The 20,442-nt window shown below is 41.4% G+C and overlaps 1 protein-coding gene across 1 annotated transcript in view; it reads left to right on the top strand.

Annotated features, from left to right (window-relative positions):
- Window positions 1-20,442, top strand: part of PCLO (piccolo presynaptic cytomatrix protein) — a 283,861-nt gene that overhangs the window by 189,941 nt on the left and 73,478 nt on the right. The window contains exons 13-17 of the mRNA XM_033958826.1: window positions 7,351-7,459; window positions 7,837-7,904; window positions 10,689-10,900; window positions 16,963-17,013; window positions 18,721-18,851. Of these exons, the coding sequence (XP_033814717.1) occupies window positions 7,351-7,459; window positions 7,837-7,904; window positions 10,689-10,900; window positions 16,963-17,013; window positions 18,721-18,851 (571 nt within the window). The remainder of the gene's footprint in view (window positions 1-7,350; window positions 7,460-7,836; window positions 7,905-10,688; window positions 10,901-16,962; window positions 17,014-18,720; window positions 18,852-20,442) is intronic.

Below are 20,442 nucleotides of genomic sequence, written 5' to 3'. Positions count from 1 at the left end.
GTTGTGATAGGACAGAGTACATTACGGGATTTCAAAGAGGGATTGGATAAATTCCTGAAGGATTCTGGGATTGAGGGATACAGATAGGGGTAGAGATTGAACTATGAAAGGTTAATAGATAGAAGGAAAAAGGGGAATGAAGGATATTCAGACAAAGGATCACTTTACAGGTCATGGACCTGATGGGCTGCCGCGGGAGCAGGCTGCTGGGCACGATGGACCTCTGGTCTGACCCAGCAGAGGCAACTTCTTATGTTCTTAAGTCTAAGCCGGTCCACGTCCTGCCCAACTCCCACCCTCGACACTCCTCCTGAAACGCCCCGTTTAGCTTTGGTCATTCAGCGGCACTATGAAGGCCTAGGTCACTTAGAAATACATCCAAAACCCATTTTTATTATGTTCATTCAAGTGCTGACTTAGGCCCGTTTTTGGACGTTTTTCTCTTTCGATTATGAGCCCCTTAGTCTCTGTTTTAAAGTGGGGCTTAGATTACTATGTCTAATGTATTCCCTGCATCGCCCCAGTCTTCTTGTTTGTAATCCACATAGATCTAGATTGGTCTCTTCTTTATTTAAATTTGTGATCCAGCATATTAATTTGCTTTCACTGTATAATGGAAATTTAAAAAGCACAAGTTTTTGTGTGTGATATTCTGAGGACTGTTCTTGATATGTTTTGTGCATGAATAATTAAAACTAAAATGATTGTCTGGACTAAATATCCCTGGTATTGAGCTGATGTGTGGTTTTATGTCTGCTTCACAAGTTGTACTTTTATTGATGTTCTTTCAATTAAAGTTAGGAAAACCGCTACAGGCTTAAAATATTTATTTGCAATTATTTAGGCCTATAAAATTGTCTTTCTGCTTTGAGGGGGTGAGATGCGAGGAAGAAAATTAAGACTGCAAGGATGGTGAGGGGACAGGGATGAATCTTTGTCCCCGTGTCACTCTCTAGTTCACAGTGTGCTAAGAAACATTTCCTGTCAGTTATAAAGTCCAAATGTTTTACATTTCTGGATTGTTTTAAATTTCATGGGATCATAGAGGCCGTGGTCTGGTGCTACAAAGTTCTCCCCCAAAAAGGTATCACTTAGAGACAGGTCAAAAATGTGACTAATATATCGTGGACATCCGCTCAAGCTCAGGGGAGGGAAGTTTCGTGGAGACACCAGGAAATACTTCTTCACGGAGAGAGTGATTGAGCATTGGAACGAGCTTCCAGTGCAGGTGGTCGAGGCACGCAGCATCTCAGACTTCAAGAACAAATGGGATACCTATGTGGGATCCCTACGAGGTCATGCCAAGGGATAGGGTCACTAGGACTGAATGAGCGGGTCAGTAGAGTGACAGTATAATTACAATTATTCTTTAGGGGGTCAGTAGACTTAAGAGGGTGGGTAAATAGTGTGGGCAGACTTGATGGGCTATGGCCCTTATCTGCCGTCATCTTTCTATGTTTCTATGTTTCTATGTTTAATATCTGGCCTGTCTTTACAATGTAACATCCTTTCTCTCATTATCTGCTTTGAATAATATGTAGTGGCCCTAGCTGAGCAGCAGAAGTAGGATCTCCTGATATTTATGGGCTTAGAGCAGGGGTGTCAAAGTCCCTCCGTGAGGGCCGCAATCCAGTCGGGTTTTCAGGATTTCCCCAATGAATATGCATGAGATGTATTTGCATGTACTGCTTTCATTGTGTGCTAATAAATCTCATGCATATTCATTGGGGAAATCCTAAAAACCCGACTGGATTGTGGCCCTCGAGGAGGGACTTTGACACCCCTGGTCTAGAGCTAGAGAAAAATGAAAAGCAGATAAAGACCAAATGGCCTTTCCAGTCTGCCCATCCATATAATCTATTATCTCTTCCTTTCTTAGAGGTTCTATGTACTTATACCAAGCTTTCTTGAATTCAGGTAAAGTCTTTATCTTTATGACTTCCAAAGGGATGCTTTGGCATGAATTCACCACCCTTTCCATGAAGAAGTATTTTTTCAGATTATTTCAGAGTCTATCTCTGTTCACTTTCATCCTATGCCCGTTCATTCCAGAACTTTCTTTTAGAAGTTATGTAAATAATAGGATAACGGGCCATAACTTTCACAGTAAGAGAGGATGAATGTCCCCTGTTCAACAAACTTCACCTGGCTTATTAGGTTAACCTGGATATTCCCTGACACTGACCTAGAAGACATCCTGACATTTAGAAATAATCCTGGCTCTGAAAGCATACATTTGTTCTGCTTATATCTAACTTCCACAGCTAGAGAGAAATAAAATGAAGGAATCCATGGCCATCCACAAATTGTCCAAGGGAGAGGAGACCCATAACTTATGATCCAGACAGGGTCCAGGTTCCAAAGTAGATGTAGCCAGTAGAGGGTCATCTACTTGATAATTGTAAATCTGCGGTGCCACTGCTCATATCTTAATCATTTGACTTAAATCTGTCATGAAAAAGGAATACGTCTGAGCACCTAAAGCTTAATGGAGAGTAGACGTATACAATTCCAGTCATGCATGTAAGAGTAAGAGCAAGCACACCTGCTTGTATAACAGTAACTATTCTCTGAGTATGAATATGCCTTTGATAGCGTGCACTTTGCAGGTGGCCATGGCAGTTCCACATGTAACTTATAGATTGCTAGAAGTTCAACATTTACCACAATTCAACATGCTGACAACTAAATACAAAGAAGATGATGCGAACACAGTGGGAGTGACCCAGTTATTAATCCTGGGCAAGTGTGCAGTGTATCCTTTGGGTCACACTTAAATACATGTATGTACACATCATGTACCCAGTTACTGCAGTATCTACAGTATAAGAAAAGTAGATGATTTTTGTGCGGTTCTGTTTATTCAGTTGCCACATGCTGACTCTGCCCCACAAAGATCCCCCAAATTGCTAGTTTTGTGCTGGGCGCTAACTGGATATTTTCAGCAGTGTTAGTTGGCTTAGTGCTGCTGGCAATTATTGGTTAGCCACAAACAGGTGATTTAATGAGCCAGGATCCAGTTCAATTGCTTTGAATAGTGAACCCCTGATTTCAATTTCTTTTCTGCTTCTGTTGGGCTAATGTTACTCCATTTCTCTGTTATGTCAGATGGCAGCATTAAAGAACTGACCTTTGGCCTGGGTGTCTGTAAGTGGTCCCATGCATCATGTTTGGGGTGTTGCTGTGAACATTTTCTTAATTTTCTATCTGCAGATTCCAGGTGTAATGATTTTGCCCAATGTATTTATCTCTATGAAAACATTGATATTAAGCAACAAAGGCTTCGTTGCCTTTCACCCAACCTTTGTGGCAATGGCGTCTGTCATCTCTCACTAAAAATTTAGGAGGTGTCATCACACTTCATTGCTCCAAAATATCATTCATTGGCTAAGAAAGATAACTGCAACCTCAAGGAGATGTTTTGAATGATTTCCATAACGGAACTTTTCCCATAAAAGGGTAACTGTTTGGAAATATTGTACTTTTTAAGCTTTGAACTGTTTGTGTTCTCCAACTCTTGTTTCAAGGGGTAATTCTATGGAATGCACCTAACCTTTGGTGCTAGCTTGGTAGCTAAGTACCAAAATTTTGGCAATCAAACTGAAATGAATGATGATGAAGTGCCAAAATAGAGGAAAATGGCACTTAAGCTCTATTCTGTAGTGTTTTAGAGTCCTTTTACTAAGCTGTGGTAAACATTGGCCTTAGCGAGCTCTTACGTGGGGTTTCCCCGTGTGCTAAGGCTTTTTTTAATGGCCAATTTCCCATCTTCCAAATTAATACCTCTGCATTAATATTGCCATTAGTGAGCAACTATTACCCAAAATAAGTCATGTGAGCCCTCACTATCATTTATTTTGTAGCTGCTAGGTGCATTGTTGTGACTGCAATAACTGATTTATATTGTCATACCACTTTGCTCCATCTCAGAAAAAATATGGAAAGATTTTGGGCCCCCTTTCACTAAGCCATGGCCCAGGGCGCTAAGGGGGAAATTCTAGAAACTCTGCTTAAATTTAGGTGCCGGTAGGTGCCCTCTGGCACCTGTTAAGTAAAAAATGCATAATACGCACCAGAATTGTGCCTATGTAGGCGCTTTAGGCTGCCAAACGCCACTAAGGCATTGCTAATGCTAGAAGTAGCATTAGGTGGCTTGGAAAACCCTGGCCTACATTTCCGGTGCCTATCGTTCGCAGATGTTCAAGTCTCTAAAGGCACCATCACATGACTGACATGCAATCAGTGGACACTTTTAAGACCCTATAGAGAATCCAGGTCTAAATGCTCAGATGCTGCTCGGACGCTCATAGGAGCATTTAGCGTTCTGGGACGTGGTAGAAACCCCTAAAGTGGCTTAGTAAAAGGGGGGGGGGATTAGTGTGTAGTTCATTTATGCACCTTAGCTTTCAACGCAGGATGCTTCATTGTTTCCCTTGGTAAGCCCTTTTAAGCAGCACACAAGTGCAAAGAGGGGCATTTGCTTAGGAGTGACATAGGTGGGTCATGGGCATTTCAAATATTTCAGCGTGCACTATATTGAACATTGTCATCTAGGCACCTAATTGCTGAATTTTACATCTAACATAGAGCTGGCCTGTTTTCTGACTTGCATTGGTCCAGTATCCTATAATGCATTAGGCACCAAATTAAGAACTTAAGAGTTGCCATATTGTGACATACTGAAATATTGACTTAAAAATTGGCACTGAAAAAATTCACCTGTGGTGCTGTTCTATAAACCGCATTTGGGATTAGACCCAGTCTATAGAATACAAACACATGTAGCGCCCATCCCTGTGATTAAAATGTAGACATGGCCATTTACACTAAGACATAAGAACATAAGCAGTGCCTCCGCCGGGTCAGACCATAGGTCCATCCTGCCCGGCAGTCCGCTCCCGCGGCGGCCCGAACAGGTCACGGCCTGTCTGAGTCACCAGAAGGGGCCCCCTTGCCACCTTGGTTTCCCATTGAGTTCTATCTTCCCATCGAAGTCCTAACCCTCCGGTCTTGCACATGCACGACCAGAGCAGGCCGCGACCCCTGGTTAGCTTTCTATACCTGTGTTACATCTCAGCACCTCTCTCAGTATCCCACGATCCCCCTATCCCTCAGGAATCCGTCCAATCCCTGTTTGAATCCTTGTACCGTACTCTGCCTGATCACTTCCTCCGGTAGCATAAATTTGGTGGCATTTTTTAGGAATGTCCACGACCCACTCGTGTAGAAAGTTGTGCACATAAATTCTAATTAGTACCAATAATCGCTTGTTAATTGGCAATTATCTGGTTTACCAATGATTTTGCAAAGGCGCATTGTAGAACAGATTTAATTGAGAGAACAGGGTGGGGATTTGCAGAGATAATTAAAGTAATGAGAGAGTTATTGATTTTTTTTCTTTAAATGCACTGTCTCTTGTTGGTTTAAATCTGAAGAGTTACAGAAACTGTTTTGAACATGTGATTGACACTATGTCATGTGACCTACTGCTTGCTCTTTTTCAGAGTTAGGGGGCAGTAGCGAGGTGATTGTATTTCAAAGACTCTACCAATTCATTAACGGGAAATCTAGCAACACCTAAGTTCAGGATCCGTGCCCAATTTTTATTTTTTTATTGGCTTAGTTGATGTGATAATTGACCACACTGATTTTCAGACAATCCCCCCAAAATTTAAGAGTTCAGCGCCAAACTCTTAGGACGACTAGCGACGCCTAAGTGGAATCGCTCTCCCACACCTAAGGATGCCTAATGATGCCTATGTGTAAAAGTAGGTGTGGTTATGGGCAGAGAATAGGCATGGTTGACTTAGCTTCTCACTCGCCTAATTTGGCAGCATCTATGTCAGATACAACAATGCTACGTCCCCTTAGGTGCCACTAGACTTGATCCTTTAAACGGCGCCATTTATATGATTGACAACCACATTGAGCATCACCTAAACTAAACTAAACTAAACCTTAGGTTTGTATACCGCATCATCTCCACATTCGTAGAGCTCTGCACGGTTTACAGGAGATGGGATAGAAAAGAACTAACAATGAAAGGTTAGAGGTCCAAGTATGAAGGGTTTTTAGAGGGCTTAGAGTGCCAGAGATGGAATAGGTATCAGATTTTTGAGAATAGCCAGGTCTTCAGATGTTTGCGAAAAAATTGGAGAGAGCTCAGGTTCCGAAGAGAGGAGGAAAGTTTGTAGGCGCTGCTTGGCACTCTTTAACCACCTTGAACAGTTTGTCAACACAGTGAAGGTGGTTAATGGCACAGCAAAGTGTGGTGTGAAACTGAGAACTGACTTTGCCACTGGCATCACCACTGACCCAGTGCAGCGTGAAGCCTTGTTGCAAGGAGTTGAACAGCATCACAGGCTATCTCAAGAAGACATTGAATGCTTGAGAGTTTGGAACGCCATTGGTAGATGACTACACCAAAGTAAACATATTTAGCTATTTATTTAAAAAACTTAAAATGTCACCCAGAGTCACAGCGGCCTCCATATGAATATACTTAAAGCAAAAACAAAAAAACAGTGAAGCATGTTAAATTTCAGTTATTTTCCACAATAAAGTGCAGATATTGAAGGTTCATTTAATCAAATACTGCTAGATATTTTGCATAAAATGTCTTTTTATCAATGTATCATTGCTGAGTGGGAAAACATAAAATTTGCAGCTATAATACCAAGACATTTGCTCCATTAAGCAAAATTAATAGCACTTTGAGCGATTCCAGGATGGTCTTTAAAACATTTAAAGAAATTATTTTCTGATCAAGCACAATCAAATTCAAGGAAAAAAGTATTCAATTTGCATAGTTTTTCCAACTTCAGGTTTTTCTGGACAACCCTAATTCCTGCTGGCACATTCAATATTTGCTTTGCAGAGAGTGTAATCATGCATACTTTTCTTCACAGTGGGATAAAGGTACATATGTGCATGTATTATCTTTCTTTAAATTATCCTCCCCACCTGCATATAGAATGCATTGATAAGCAAGTGCCAGTTTTCACACTTAAAGCACTGTTTTTCCTGTGCAAATCTTAATGGGGATCTGGGTTTCCTTACCTCTGGGAAATACACATGCATCATGTTCACATAAAACTAAGAACAAATGTATATCAGTATTCACCACACCCCTAATAGTGTGTGCCCAGGTAAGTGGATGAGATCATAGGATGTAGTGATGTCGTCTGCAGTGTGTGATGTGAAATTACTGTGGTTGAACAGAAAATCAGAGTGTCTTGAAAAATCCTGTTGGGTTGTGTTCTCTAGTCTCCCCTTGCTGAAACCTGGATTCGAGGTTGAGGAAAAGGTTAAGAACTGAAATAAAAGTGATTCCTTTTCCCATTTCTCTAGGAATGCAGATCCTGGAATGGAATGGGATCCCGCTGACAGCCAAGACTTATGAAGAAGTTCAGAGTATCATAAGGCAGCCCAGTGGGGAAGTTGAAATATGTGTAAGACTGTGAGTTTTTCCCCCTCATTTTTGTTTCCATGAGTTTGGGCTTTTTCTATTTACAATTCTTCAAGTGGAACCTTTAGCAGTCGGTAAACCAAATGAGTCTTTACCAAGGGCTCTTTTGAAAATGAATACAATTCTATATCCGCATCTAAAAATAGGCTTAACTTTCTCTATTTAATGAAAAACAACAACTCATTTTGCTTACCAATTAATGTGCATATTTAAATAGCTGCTGAATGAATTTCCATCTCTAGCTATGCAAAAGGAGGAGTGGGCTCAGAAGGGGATCATTGGTCACGTTTTATGGATCCATTGAGTTGAAAAATGAGGGTAGAAAGTGAGAGTTCCTGTTATCTCAGGTTTCTTGTTGCTTTCTTTAGGGACCTAAGCATGCTCTCGGATTCTGAGACCCCTCAGCAGCTGGAGCTCCATGGCACAGCAAAGGCTGGTAAGTGAGCAGAGAAGAGCTGATGGTTGTATAAGAAAATGTGTAATAAAACACTTCCACAACAGTAAAATGCAATATGTCAGATGGTATATTGATAACACAATGCAGGCTGAAAGACAATTTTCAAACGGAGGAAAAAGTCTCAGACAAGGGCCCTCCCACCTCCACAATGGTGGAATAGCGGTGGTGGAGCGTTCACCTCACCGGCTAAAAAACCTCCTTAAAATGAAACAAGTGCTGTGCTGTGTTATGCTTAGCTTGAAAGATATTTCAAGATAGATGAAACATATTCAACTTATCTTCCGTTGATCGGTACACCAACGGTGGCCAGCGTTTCACAAGTCTGCTGCCTCAGGGGGTAACGTATCCGATCAAACTTTAATTTGGACGCTGAACGCATCTCCGACATCCTACATGGAAGAGTACAAACCTATCTTAAATCAATAACATATTTAAGATAGGTTTGTACTCTTAGTTGATAGTCTCTTAGTTAAATCAATAAACTAAATTAATAAACAACAATTTGGGTAGGAAGGAGGTTGATTATACCACATGCATTCAGGATGAAGACTTGAAATAACATCCAAGTTATAAGAGGTCTCTTTACTGAAAACAATGCGTCCTTTATGATACTTCAACCTCTTAGTTTATGTTGTTATAAAAGGGTTTTACTTGTATGACAAAAAGTGGGTTATTAGAAATAATATATTAATTAGAATAAAGAAGTCAGACACTAATGTGTAGAAAATTTATTGAAGTAGATTTTGTATAAATTATCCGTTATACCCCTTTTTCTCTTTGATTGATGACATTTTTGTGGGTTGGATAACTTAGGAACTGATCCGTTTTTTGTTTGTAGCATAGTAAATGTCGGCAGATAAAGACCTGCCAGTCCATCCAATCTGCCCAGCAAAGTGGCCAGAGTTCAGTCTGGTACTCTGCATGATTCCACACTGTTATCCTTAAATAATCTCTCGCTCTCCCAGACTGTTGTAGTCTGCCCTGCCTCCATCCCACTTCCCAACTGCTTCATCTCTAACACTTCTACTGGTAGGTCTTTCCTTTAAGAAGCTTTTTTCACTTTTTCTCTTTTCACTTTCATCCTTTGCCCCCAAGTTCCAGAGCTTCTTTTCAGTTGTAACAGACTCTATTCCTGTGCACTTATGTCTTGGAGATGTCTAAATCATTTCTCCTGTATTTCTTCCAAAGTATACATGTTCAGATCTTGAAGTCTGTCCCCATACACTTTATGACGAAGACCATTGAAGATTGGAGTGCAACCTACTGGACCAACTCCATCCTCTTTATATTTTGAGGTGCGCTCTCCAGAGCTGTACACATTACCATCCAATAACTTTTCTGCAGAAACCTGCTCAACTTACAATACGTGACCCATCTTTGCAAGGAGTGTGAACACATGGTGGAGTACTGGTGAGGCTCTCACTTACTCAAGTGATTCACAGAATACTTCGTCCCAATCACATTTGGCCACCTTCACTTATGTCAGTTTTAGACATAGATACTATGCAACATGTTCCTATATTTTGTAGAATCGTGTCTAAGTGAGGCACCTATCTCCCAATTAAATTTTATTTTTTTCAGTTATGGGCTGTGGTGGTGGCACTGTTTCCAGGCCCAATTCAGCCAACGGAGATCAGAGCTTTCAAAAACATTTTCCACAATGGGTTAAATGTAGCCCCCTATTAATATGAGGCTAGACTGACTCCGTTGTGTAATAAAAACACTGGTAAATTCCAGCTTTACATAAAGATGACATTTTCTTTTTTATGGGAATGGAATTGTCCAGATCACAATGATGTTCACTAAAAAGTGTCCTTCAACTCATCTGATACTATGAAGACAAAATTCATTCAAAAAGGAGTGTCATTCTTGTGTGACGCTTGGTGTTAGATGGCAGCATTCATATCACACGAGATATGACACTCCTTTTTGAATGAATTTTGGCTAAATCAATTTGAGTGGCAATATATTTCAAATATCACCATTTGTGACCTTTAAGTCTCCTGAGGCAGGCCTGTTGGCCGAAACATGTACATGTCAAGTCATTGAGTCGTTGAATGTAACATTGTGATATTGGAGGAATAAAGATCTTCATATTATCAGATGAGTTGAAGGACACTTTTGTAGTGCACATCATTCTAATCTGGACAATTCCACTCTGGTTTCTGTGTATTTGTGTTTTTGTTTTTTCCCCTGTTTTTTTCTTTTATTTTCTTTTTTATAACAGCCAACATCATTAAGAATCAATCAAAATGTTCTTTTGCAGATAATCCAAAGAATCTAAGGGGCAAGATTTTGTAAAGAAATATAAGTTCAATTACACTGCTGGGGAAAATATTACAATTGCAATAGATCAAATTTAATGTTAAACAAATTTGGCAATTTTGGACAATTCTTTAATTTAAAAAGTAACCATCTGTGATTTAGTGTCTTGATATATTAAACATAACATAAATCTTTATTTATATACCGCAAAAGCCTTTCGGTTCTAGGCGGTTTACAAAAGAGGTAAGGCTGAGTAGAGACAGCGAATTATAAGATAAGTACGCAGGCCGAGAGCTGGAGAGTTCACAATGCCAGTGGGAAACAGATTTTTACAAAGAGGTAAAGATGACCGTTGTCCGTGAGCAGCAACATAGAACTGAGGGAGCAATGGTGACGGAAGACTTGTCCAGGGAGTCCTAGGGCGGATTGCTAAATTTGGAGAAGAGGTATGTTTAAAAATATATTCTATATTTCTGCAAATTTCTTTGTATCTTTCAGTTGAAAAAACAAAATCTCCTGGGGTGGACCCTAAACAGCTAGCAGCTGAACTTCAGAAGGTTTCTCTGCAGCAGTCACCGTCCGTTCTTTCTTCATCGGCAGAGAAAGGGTCTCATGTCCACTCTGGAACCACCTCAGCAGCATCTAGCGCTATTCCCAGTCCTGGACAGCCTGGATCCCCCTCAGTGAGCAAAAAGCGACACAGCAGCAAGGTAAAGATGACCTTCATTGTACTTACTGGGACAGTAAAGGGGTAGTTTTATAAAGAGCTTTCATCTATATACCATGTTTCACATTATTAAAAGCTCTTATTTTCCCCATCGTGTTTCGTGCCATTGGAGAGAGCAGCCATCTTCCTGCTAACCTCTTCAATCCACCATCTTGATGGTTCATCAATAAATTGAAGTCTGACTGCCCAAAACTGAAGGACCTTTGGGCTTCTTCGTTTGCTCTTGAGTGGCCAGACATGGCCCAGCCTTGAATATCTAGGGCTAATTCTGCCCACAGCAGTCAGTGTTTAAAAAAAAAAATACTGTGGACTGAATAACTACCCCTAAGTTTGTTCAGGGGCATTTTCTATGGTGCTTCCAAGTCCAACTTTGTATGATTACTGCTAAACATCCAAAGTCGGATATGGAAAACAGCTATTTTTGAACGTCCTGGACATCCAATTTTTTTTCCAAAAATTTGCTTCCTGATAAGATGTCTAACTTTATGCAGCGTTTTCAACCATAAATGTAGACCATTTGGATGTGGAAGAGGTCAGCATTGTAATGGACTGGTCACACAGACATCCCAGCAGAGCAGTGGGGCACCTTAGAATGTCACATAAAATTGCCACATGTTCATCTCACCAAAACCCCATTATAATTTAGGGTGAGCCCTCCAAAACTCCCCCCAAACCTACTATAACCACCTGTCTCCCACCCCAATAACCCTTATGCTGCAGGTGGCATCTATATAGAAGCAGAGTAGGATTTTGGTGAGTTTTAGTGGCCTCACACTTTCTACCATAAATGTAGTGGCTTATGGGTCTGGCTCCTCCTCTCTATGGCTTATTAGCCCATCCACCAGGCTACTTAAGACACCTGGGTGATGCTCTACTAGGTCTTCCCAGACCAGATGTTGCTGTTCTACAGACAAGTATGTACTCTTTAAATAGGATATTTTGGGGATGGGAGGGGGTCTGTGAGCATTGGGGGAGTGTGTAAGGGGGGGGTCATACTTTAACACATACTGTACAGTAGTAATCTGGTCAGTTTGGGTAACTTTGGGACACTTAGATGCATCTAAAACAGGTCTAACTCCGGGTGTCTAAGTTCTGTCTAGGATGTCCTGGGAAAGCTTTGATTATCACTGCAGGATTTCCAGGTCTAAGCCCTCCTGATGTCCACCCATAACACGCCTTCCAACATGCCCTTTTGAGCTCTGGATGCACAGCAGTTTAGAAGTTTTGCTGGCTGTCCAGAAAGTTGGTTTTGAAAATCGGCACTTGAATGACCCAGCTATTAGGACATCCAAGTGCCGACTTAGGTGGGTTTTTGAACATCTGGATGTTTTATGAGCCCCATAGAATACTGATATTTAGGTAAGAGCATTTACACCAGCCTTTAATGTGCCTAAAAGTCAGCATTCAAATACCGACTTACACGTTTCAAAATGGCTTCTTCACCCAACTTTGCCAGTGGAGATTTCTTTAGCTTTCAAATTTTTGGCCTCCAACTTTAGATATTCTTTCTTGAACCCAATATTCACCCTGAACCCCAGTTTCTGTCTTATTGGATTTACTCCTACCTGTCTGAACCTTTGCTGGTGTTTATTTTATACAAGAGGAAAAGATATAATAAATCAAAACCAGCTACATCAATACCTTGAGCTTTTCAACTGCTTTGTAAAAATATTATATTTCTTTAATCAAATGATGCAACTGTTAGCCCTTTGAGGCAACAAAACATTTGTATTGATTTGTTTCCCCTCCTTTAAGCAGTATTTTGTTCTCTAATTTTATTTTTTTTATGCTGATTTACTATCACAATAAATTGCAGAGGGTTATTTAATTGAAGTTTTGCAGTCTAACAGCTCAAACCATCTACGTTTCAGAGACAAGGAAGAAAAGGAGCCAGAAAAGAATGTGAAGAGTGAGGCAGTCAGGAAGATTTGCTATAAATGAATATATAAATTCAGCTAAAAAGCACCCCAGAGACACCCCACAAACAAAGATTGAATGTTTTGGTGGTATAGTTGATGATTTCCAAGTAGAAGGAGACAGGAAGCTTAGCATGTTCTCTGTGGGTGCCAGTGACTGCTGAGCACCCCTAAAATTGAGCAATGTTTCTTCAGTGTGTCCCGAAAGGGGCAATTTTTGGTCATGCTACACATCCCCAATCATTGTGAAATACCATACCATACATTTTCTTCTATACTGCAAGTTTTGACAAGGATTTCTAATCAGTGGTCATGAACAATGAATTACAGGTTTGAAGAAGTAGAAATGTCTTTGTATTTTGAATTATAGACTTGAAGAGAAGAGGTGAGTCTATTATTCTCCTAAAGTTGTAATATGTGTCTGGTTGACACAGGTGTTGTGGGGGCCTTGGAATTCGAAAGTGAATTCATATAACTTCTTTTGGTGTGCACACAAAGAACATAACATAACTGCTGGGTCAGAACAGTGGCAAGTCCGCTCACGCGGCGGCCCTTAGGTCAAAGACCAGTGCTCTAAATGAGTCCAGCCTCAACTGTGTACGTTCCAGTTTAGGAGGAAGTTGTTCAACTTTGTCTTGAATCCCTGGAGGGTGTTTTCCTCTATAACAGTCTCCGGAAGAGCGTTCCAGTTTTCTACCACTCTCTGGGTGAAGAAGAACTTCTTTACATTTGTACGGAATCTATCCCCTTTCAGGTGAAAGGAAAGTTAGCTTAAAGCCAATTAAGTCAATCTCGAGTTGAAAAAAGAGTTTGCAACTGATGTCTGAGATTAGTCCTTTGGAATTTTCCCCATAAATAGCTTTGTGGAGCATTCATGCAATTTTATATTGAATTCTCGTACTTACGGCTAGCCAGTGTAATTCCCTTAAGAGCAGGATAACATTCCGAATGGGTTTAGATCAATAGAGGTGATATGTAGAAATTCCTAAGTCATGACCAGCCTGTAGTAGGTAAGTGAACAAAAAGATAAATTACAGTCTCTGAAATGCTTCAGTAATCTGGAGCAGTTCCAAACTTGTCTTGTCTGTTGCCATGGTAACTGACAGTGGTACCCTTCAGGTTCACGCCATTAAGCCGCAGGTTGCCATAAATTGCTCCGTGGCACAGCAGAGATCAGCTCAGAAAAGTCTGAGGGGTTCAGAATAACTCACTGCTGCAGCCAGGGCTTGCTGAGTGTCTTTACATCATGACCTTATCACTCAACATGTGGACCAAATCTCAGCAGGACATTACTACCACTATTTAAGAAGGAAAAGAAGGAGACCCATGTGGCAAAGGATAATAATCTGCTTTTCAAGCTTTTTTTATTTGTCTGCTTCAGATATTCATCTTAATACAAACTTTAATGAGTAAATATGATTTCCAAGCATTTTCTGATCATTTCAGATATTCTTTTTAATAAAAAATAATAATAATAATGCATGCAAACTAATTGTGTGCAGGTTAATTTGGATTTTCTGCCATTACATTTTATTAGGCATGCTTAAAAGATGCCTATCCTTGGCCTCAACATTAGGGCCGATGATAATGATACCATTTTTGCATATATATTTATTTATTTTAAACTTTTTTTACAAAAGCCTAATTGGTTTACATCAATTAAAACACACATATGATAAAAACAAAATATATCATAAAATCTTCAGTGTGGCACAGTGGTTAGAGCTAAAGCCTCAGCTCCCTGGGATTGCGAAGATCTGCAACGTGACATAATCAAGCTCGAGAAATGGGCATCGACATGGCAAATGAGGTTTAACGTGGATAAGTGCAAAGTGATGCATGTCGAGAACAAAAATCTCATGCACAAATACAGGATGTCCGGGGCGGTACTTGGAGAGACCTCCCAGGAAAGGGACTTGGGAGTTCTGATCAACAAGTCCATGAAGCCATCTGCACAATGTGCTGTGGCGGCAAAAAGGGCAAACAGAATGCTAGGAATCACAAACAGATCAGAGAAGGTTATTATGCCACTGTACCGAGCCATGGTGCGCTCTCACCCTTTCAAGTAGTACCGTGTCCTTCTTCATGTACGGCGGTACATGAAGAAGGACACGGTACTACTTGAAAGGGTCCAGAGAAGAGCAACTAAAATGGTTAAGGGGATGGAGGAGTGAGAGATTGGAGAAGCTGGGCCTCTTCTCCCTTGAAAAGAGGAGACTGCGAGGGGACATGATCGAAACATTCAAAATACTGAAGGGAATAGACATAGTAAAGAAAGACAGACTGTTTACTCTCTCCAATGTAGGGAGAACGAGAGGACACTCTCTAAAGTTGAAAGGGGATAGATTCCGTACACACGTAAGGAAGTTCTTCTTCACCCAGAGAGTGGTAGAAAACTGGAATGCTCTTCCGGAGGCTGTTATAGGGGAAAACACCCTCCAGGGATTCAAGACAAAGTTAGACAAGTTCATGCTAAACTGGTGAGACTGGACTCATTTGGAGCACTGGTCTTGACCTATGGGCCGCTGCGTGAGCGGACTGCTGGGCAGGATGGACCACTGGTCTGACCCAGCAGTTGCAATTCTTATGTTCCTTATGTGGGTTCAAACCCTATGCTGCCCCTTGTGACCCTTGACAAGTCACTTAATCCTCCACTGCCCCCGTAGTGTTCAAAATTTTGAATGGAGTATTTCTGCCTTTGGTCCCTATTTCTCTTAATTCTTTACGAACTATAAGACCAAGAACCTCTTAACTGTATAAACTTTTTTCCCTTCAATTAAGGGAATAAAGGCATTAATAATAATAGCATTATTTATATCCCATCATACCTTTTCAGTTCAAGACGGTGTACAACAAGAGGTGCTATAAGAATAGCGAGGTAACATCAGTTAGATTTGGGGAGTTATGAGACGGGGCAAAATTGGGTATGAGGGGGGAACGTGTGAGACTAGGTAGGTGTAGAGCAGTGTTAAAGGTAAATTTGTCGAATAAGTGGGTTTTCAATGATTTTCTTAAAGAGTGGTATGTTAGAGAGTTCAGGATTAGGCCACTTAAGGTGTTGTTCCAGATCCCTGCTTGAAAGGAGAGTGTCCTGTTGAGGATTCTTTTGAATTTGCATCCTTTGGGAGAAGGAAATGTGAACAGTTTATCCTGTAGGGTGAGGTGTTTCAGGAGCTAGGTGGATGCAGTGCAAAAAAGGGTTTTAAAGCAGAGGCAACTGAATTTGAAGATTATTCTGGCCTCGATAGGTAGCGGGTGAAGGTTATGTCTCTCACTCCTTTGTATACATCTTTACTTCTATTTGGAATAAACTACCAGTTGAGATCAGATCTACTTTTTCTTTTTATGTCTTTAGAAAATATCTAAATATTTTTCTCTTTCAAAAAAATTGTTACATATGTAATTTTCTATGAAGAAACTATTTCAACCTCTTATTGTGTAAACCGAGTCGAGCCTCTGTTGACTGGAGGATGATCCGGTATATAAACCGAAAGATTGGATTGGATTAGATAGATTGTGAGCCCACTGGGACAGACAGGGAAACCGCTTTGAGCACGGTTGTAAAAATTACAAAAAGGTGGTATACGAGTCCCAATCCCTTTTCATCAACTAGTAAATCACAAGATTACAGTAGCAAACATGGTTAAGCAGATTCTTTTCTTCAAATAATCACTAATAAATCAAGCAGTAACAAACAGCTGAGTTTATAACTGGGGTTAAATGAAAACTATTGCCTCCTTGCATGGCCACTACTTCTTGGGAACGTCTTCATTTACCTCAGTTGTCGAGAAGTGTCAGTATGACGATCCTTGATGGAGCGAAGGCGAAAGAGGTTTGGACTCTTCAGCTTGGAGGTGAAATGACTGAGGGGATCCATGATAGAGATCTATAAAATACAGAATGGAGTAGAATTTTTTTTAATGAAAGGTTGACTGAACTGATATATAGGAACAAAAAAATGTGAAAATTTGAATCTATCCCTACAATTAGCAGGTTGGAAAATGAAAAATCTGATTTTTAGGGGCAGAACAGAGACAAATGTAAAGCAGCTGAACTTCTGACTCCTAAAAGAGTTACGAATATGACAGGATACCATTCTCAGTAATCATTCTTATTTTGTATCCTGTAGCCTACAGAAGCATCAAAGATTCACTCCCATCCGATTACTGGGGAAATTCAGGTAAGGAGAAACTGATTATCAATTGGAATTTGGTATCAACTAGAGAATGACATGGAGACAAATTTGTCCCCATCCCCCGCAGGAACTCAATTTCTCCTTCCCGTCCCCATGACTTTTGTCGTCGTCCCTGTCCCTGCCCCATTCCTGTAAGCTCTGCCTTAACCGCACAAGCCTTGAATATTTATGATTTTAAAGTGTTTGAGGCTTGTGCAGATGAGGCTGGAGCTTGCAGGAATGGGGCAGGGACAGAAAAGGAACTCGCCTGGACTGGATGTCCCCTTGTCATTCTCTAGTATCAATTTCAGAACTATTTTCTGTTTCATATTGTAATTTAGGCTCTATAAGACTTTGTTTATGTTATGTGTTAGGCTCCAGGCAGACTTTAAGTTCTTAAGTTAAATGAAATTGTTTATAAGGCTCCACACAAGATGGCCGAGTTCACTGGGTTTTCTCTTCTTGCGGCTCTCCTGCTCTTCCGCAGGCATTGTGCAATTATTTCTCAAACTTTATAAGAGATAGGTTGGTTCCCCGTGTGCTGGCTTGTTCTCTCTGCTCAGAGGACTTGCCCTTGGTTCATGTGGGTTGGCTGACCTTCACTTGGGTTATGGCGTTTCCAGTCGCAGCTCCTTGGGTTTGGAACATGTTTGCCAGTTGACCTGAGAGCTTAATTGAATTATCTGTGCATTTGGAAAATTGTTGAAGACAGTTTGTTTAATTGTTGGCTTTGGGAATTGAGCTCATAACTATTTGTTTAATTTATTTAGTGATGCTTTATTCAAGCATTCAAATGAAACAACAACAGCAATGAAAATTTTGCTGGGTTTTGAAAAGCCATCCAGACCCACGGACATGTCTGGGGAAATCCAGACGTCTGGAACCCTACATTTGGAGAATCTAGCCCAAAAGGTCTAGAAGAATTAGGAGCTGTGAATCTTCCAAAACATTTCCCCCTTCTGAGCACCTAAAGAACATAGGGCCAGGTTGAGAGAGCAAGATTAGGTGCACAGTTCCAATTTCTTGCATTGGGTGCTTAAATTACAAAAGCCCTGTCCCAAACGTAGGTTCCTAAGATCTTACTTAGGCCACCTTTTACAAAGTAGCACTAGTGAGTGCTGCATGGCAAATGCTCTGAGATCCACTCAATCCCTGCGAGCATCAAAGCATTTACCGTGTCAGCCCACGCTACCGAAAGCGGGGGTTAAGATCCTAAATTGACAAACTGAGCCATCTTTGAATCTCAGTCATACAGTAGTTAATTAAGTCTTGCTTGGGGGGTGGGGTCAAGTATGTGTGCTAACACGTTAATTGACGTTAATAACAAGGGCCTCAGTTACTCAAAAACCATAATTATTTTACGATTGAGATACATGTTTTTCATCGTCACAGTTTTCCCAACTAGATAGAATGCAATCCATGTATGTGCCTGAAAATGTCATTGAACTGATCTGGAAGAAGCAAGAGAACTGCACTGTAACTGCGGAAGGCCACTAGGCATCCATTTTTCAGATGCTTTGCTTGTAAATCAGCTTTGATATTGCTGAGCTGCTCTTCTCTTGTGATAAAGGAACGTCTCCCATAACCTAAAAGAAGCGAATGTCTGCTGATGGGAGCAACCTGTCACCATAGTTGTAGAAAGATGGGTTTAATCATCACTAAATGCAAAAAAAGAAAGAAAGGCCGTAAAAAGAATGTGTTTCCTCTTTGCAGCTTCAAATCAACTACGACAAACACCTTGGCAATCTTATCATCCATATACTTCAAGCCCGAAACCTGGTGCCCAGAGACAACAATGGCTACTCAGACCCCTTTGTGAAAGTCTATCTACTTCCAGGAAGAGGGTAAGAGAAAAAAGCATTCCTCTATTTTATTTTTATCAATATAGACCTGGAAATTTATATAGAAGATTTAAAAAGCGCAGTGTGCTTAACCAGATGGAACCCCCCCCCCAAAAAAACAACTTTATATATAGGTAGGGTTACCTAAACACAGGCCCACCCAGTTCCATCCATCCATGCCTCGTTACACCCCAGTCTCTCCACCAATCCCACCCTAGTCCCGCCCCCATGCTGCTTGTTCTCGGGCAGGAGGGCATCCACAAAGTGCTATGTTTTGAAAAGCCCTCCAGACCCCTAGACATGTCTGGGGAAATCCAGACGTCTGGTAAACCTATATATAGGGGAGCATTAAAACGTTAACAATTTACAACATCTCGGCACTAAGAAGCAGAAGGGGATCTGTGAGAATTATAGAAAACGAGGGGATCTGGGGTCCTTCTTTTTCCCTGGGAATTCCATGCACTCACCCCTCTATTTTCTTGTCATCCCACTCCCATTGATTACGTGAAAAAGTAGGATGGATCAGATGAACATAGAGGAACCAGTAGTTTTCCTCCTAAATATCTCAGATTCTCCATTCTTTTCCTCTTTCGCTGGGCACTTGCAGGGGTTGCTTCTCCTCCAGGGGAAGAGATTTCCCTTCAAGGTTAAGGCACAGAGGGGCCAATTCTCCAAACATCATCCTGATTGTAGGCGGCGGTAGACATCCTGCTACCTTCTCACCAGCCAATCGAGACACACGTTTTAAAAAAAAATTTTTACAAGTACAGATGCCTACATTTCAGGCGTGTGTAGTGCATCTATGGAGATGCATAAGGACATTTAAGCATGTCCAAGGTGGGAAATGGGTATGGTTTCATCCAGAAATGGCCTTCAGCAGGCTTAAGTGGCATCTCCGTCGATGGCAGACAGACGCCTGAAATGTAGGCCTACAAAATGCTTGCCTACATTTCCTAGTGCTGAAAGTTAGATGCCGTTTGCCATCAGCTAATTATGGTATGGGAATCCCCAATCAGGACTCCCTGAAACAATGGCTTCGGGGAGTCCTGCTGGCTCAGCTGATTGGGGGAAATTCCCCTGCCACAATCAGTTCAGCCAGCTGCAGCAGCCAACAGACGACCCCCCTCCTGAGATTGGCAGGAGGAATGCCTACTCCCTCTTGCCTGAACGAGCCCTACCCAGATAACTCCCACCAGGAGGAAGTGGGCCTCTCTCCGACCGATCTTAGGTGGGGGGGGGGGGTATATCTCCTGCTGATCTTGAGTGGGAAGGGTGTCGGGGGACTTGTTCAGGCAGGAGGGAGTGGGCATTCCTTCTGCCAATCTCGAGAGGGGGGGGTCTTCTGCCCACCGCAGTCAGCTCAGCTGATTGCAGCAGTGGAATTTTCCCCCAATCAACTGAACCAGCAGCACTCCCCAGTTTTGGGGAGTCCTGCCAGCTCAGCTGATAGGAAATTCCTGTGCCACGATCAGCTGATGGCAAGTGGCGGCCTAGTTTCAGGATCCCTGGTACTGAAATATAGGCTAGGGTTTTCTGGCCTACATTTCAGGCACCTACCTTTGCAATCAGGCACAATTCTCTAACTGAAAGGTCA

The sequence above is a fragment of the Geotrypetes seraphini genome, chromosome 9, assembly GCF_902459505.1.
Source record: "Geotrypetes seraphini chromosome 9, aGeoSer1.1, whole genome shotgun sequence".
Taxonomy (NCBI): domain Eukaryota; kingdom Metazoa; phylum Chordata; class Amphibia; order Gymnophiona; family Dermophiidae; genus Geotrypetes; species Geotrypetes seraphini.
This window is presented reverse-complemented; position numbering and strand designations above follow the sequence as displayed.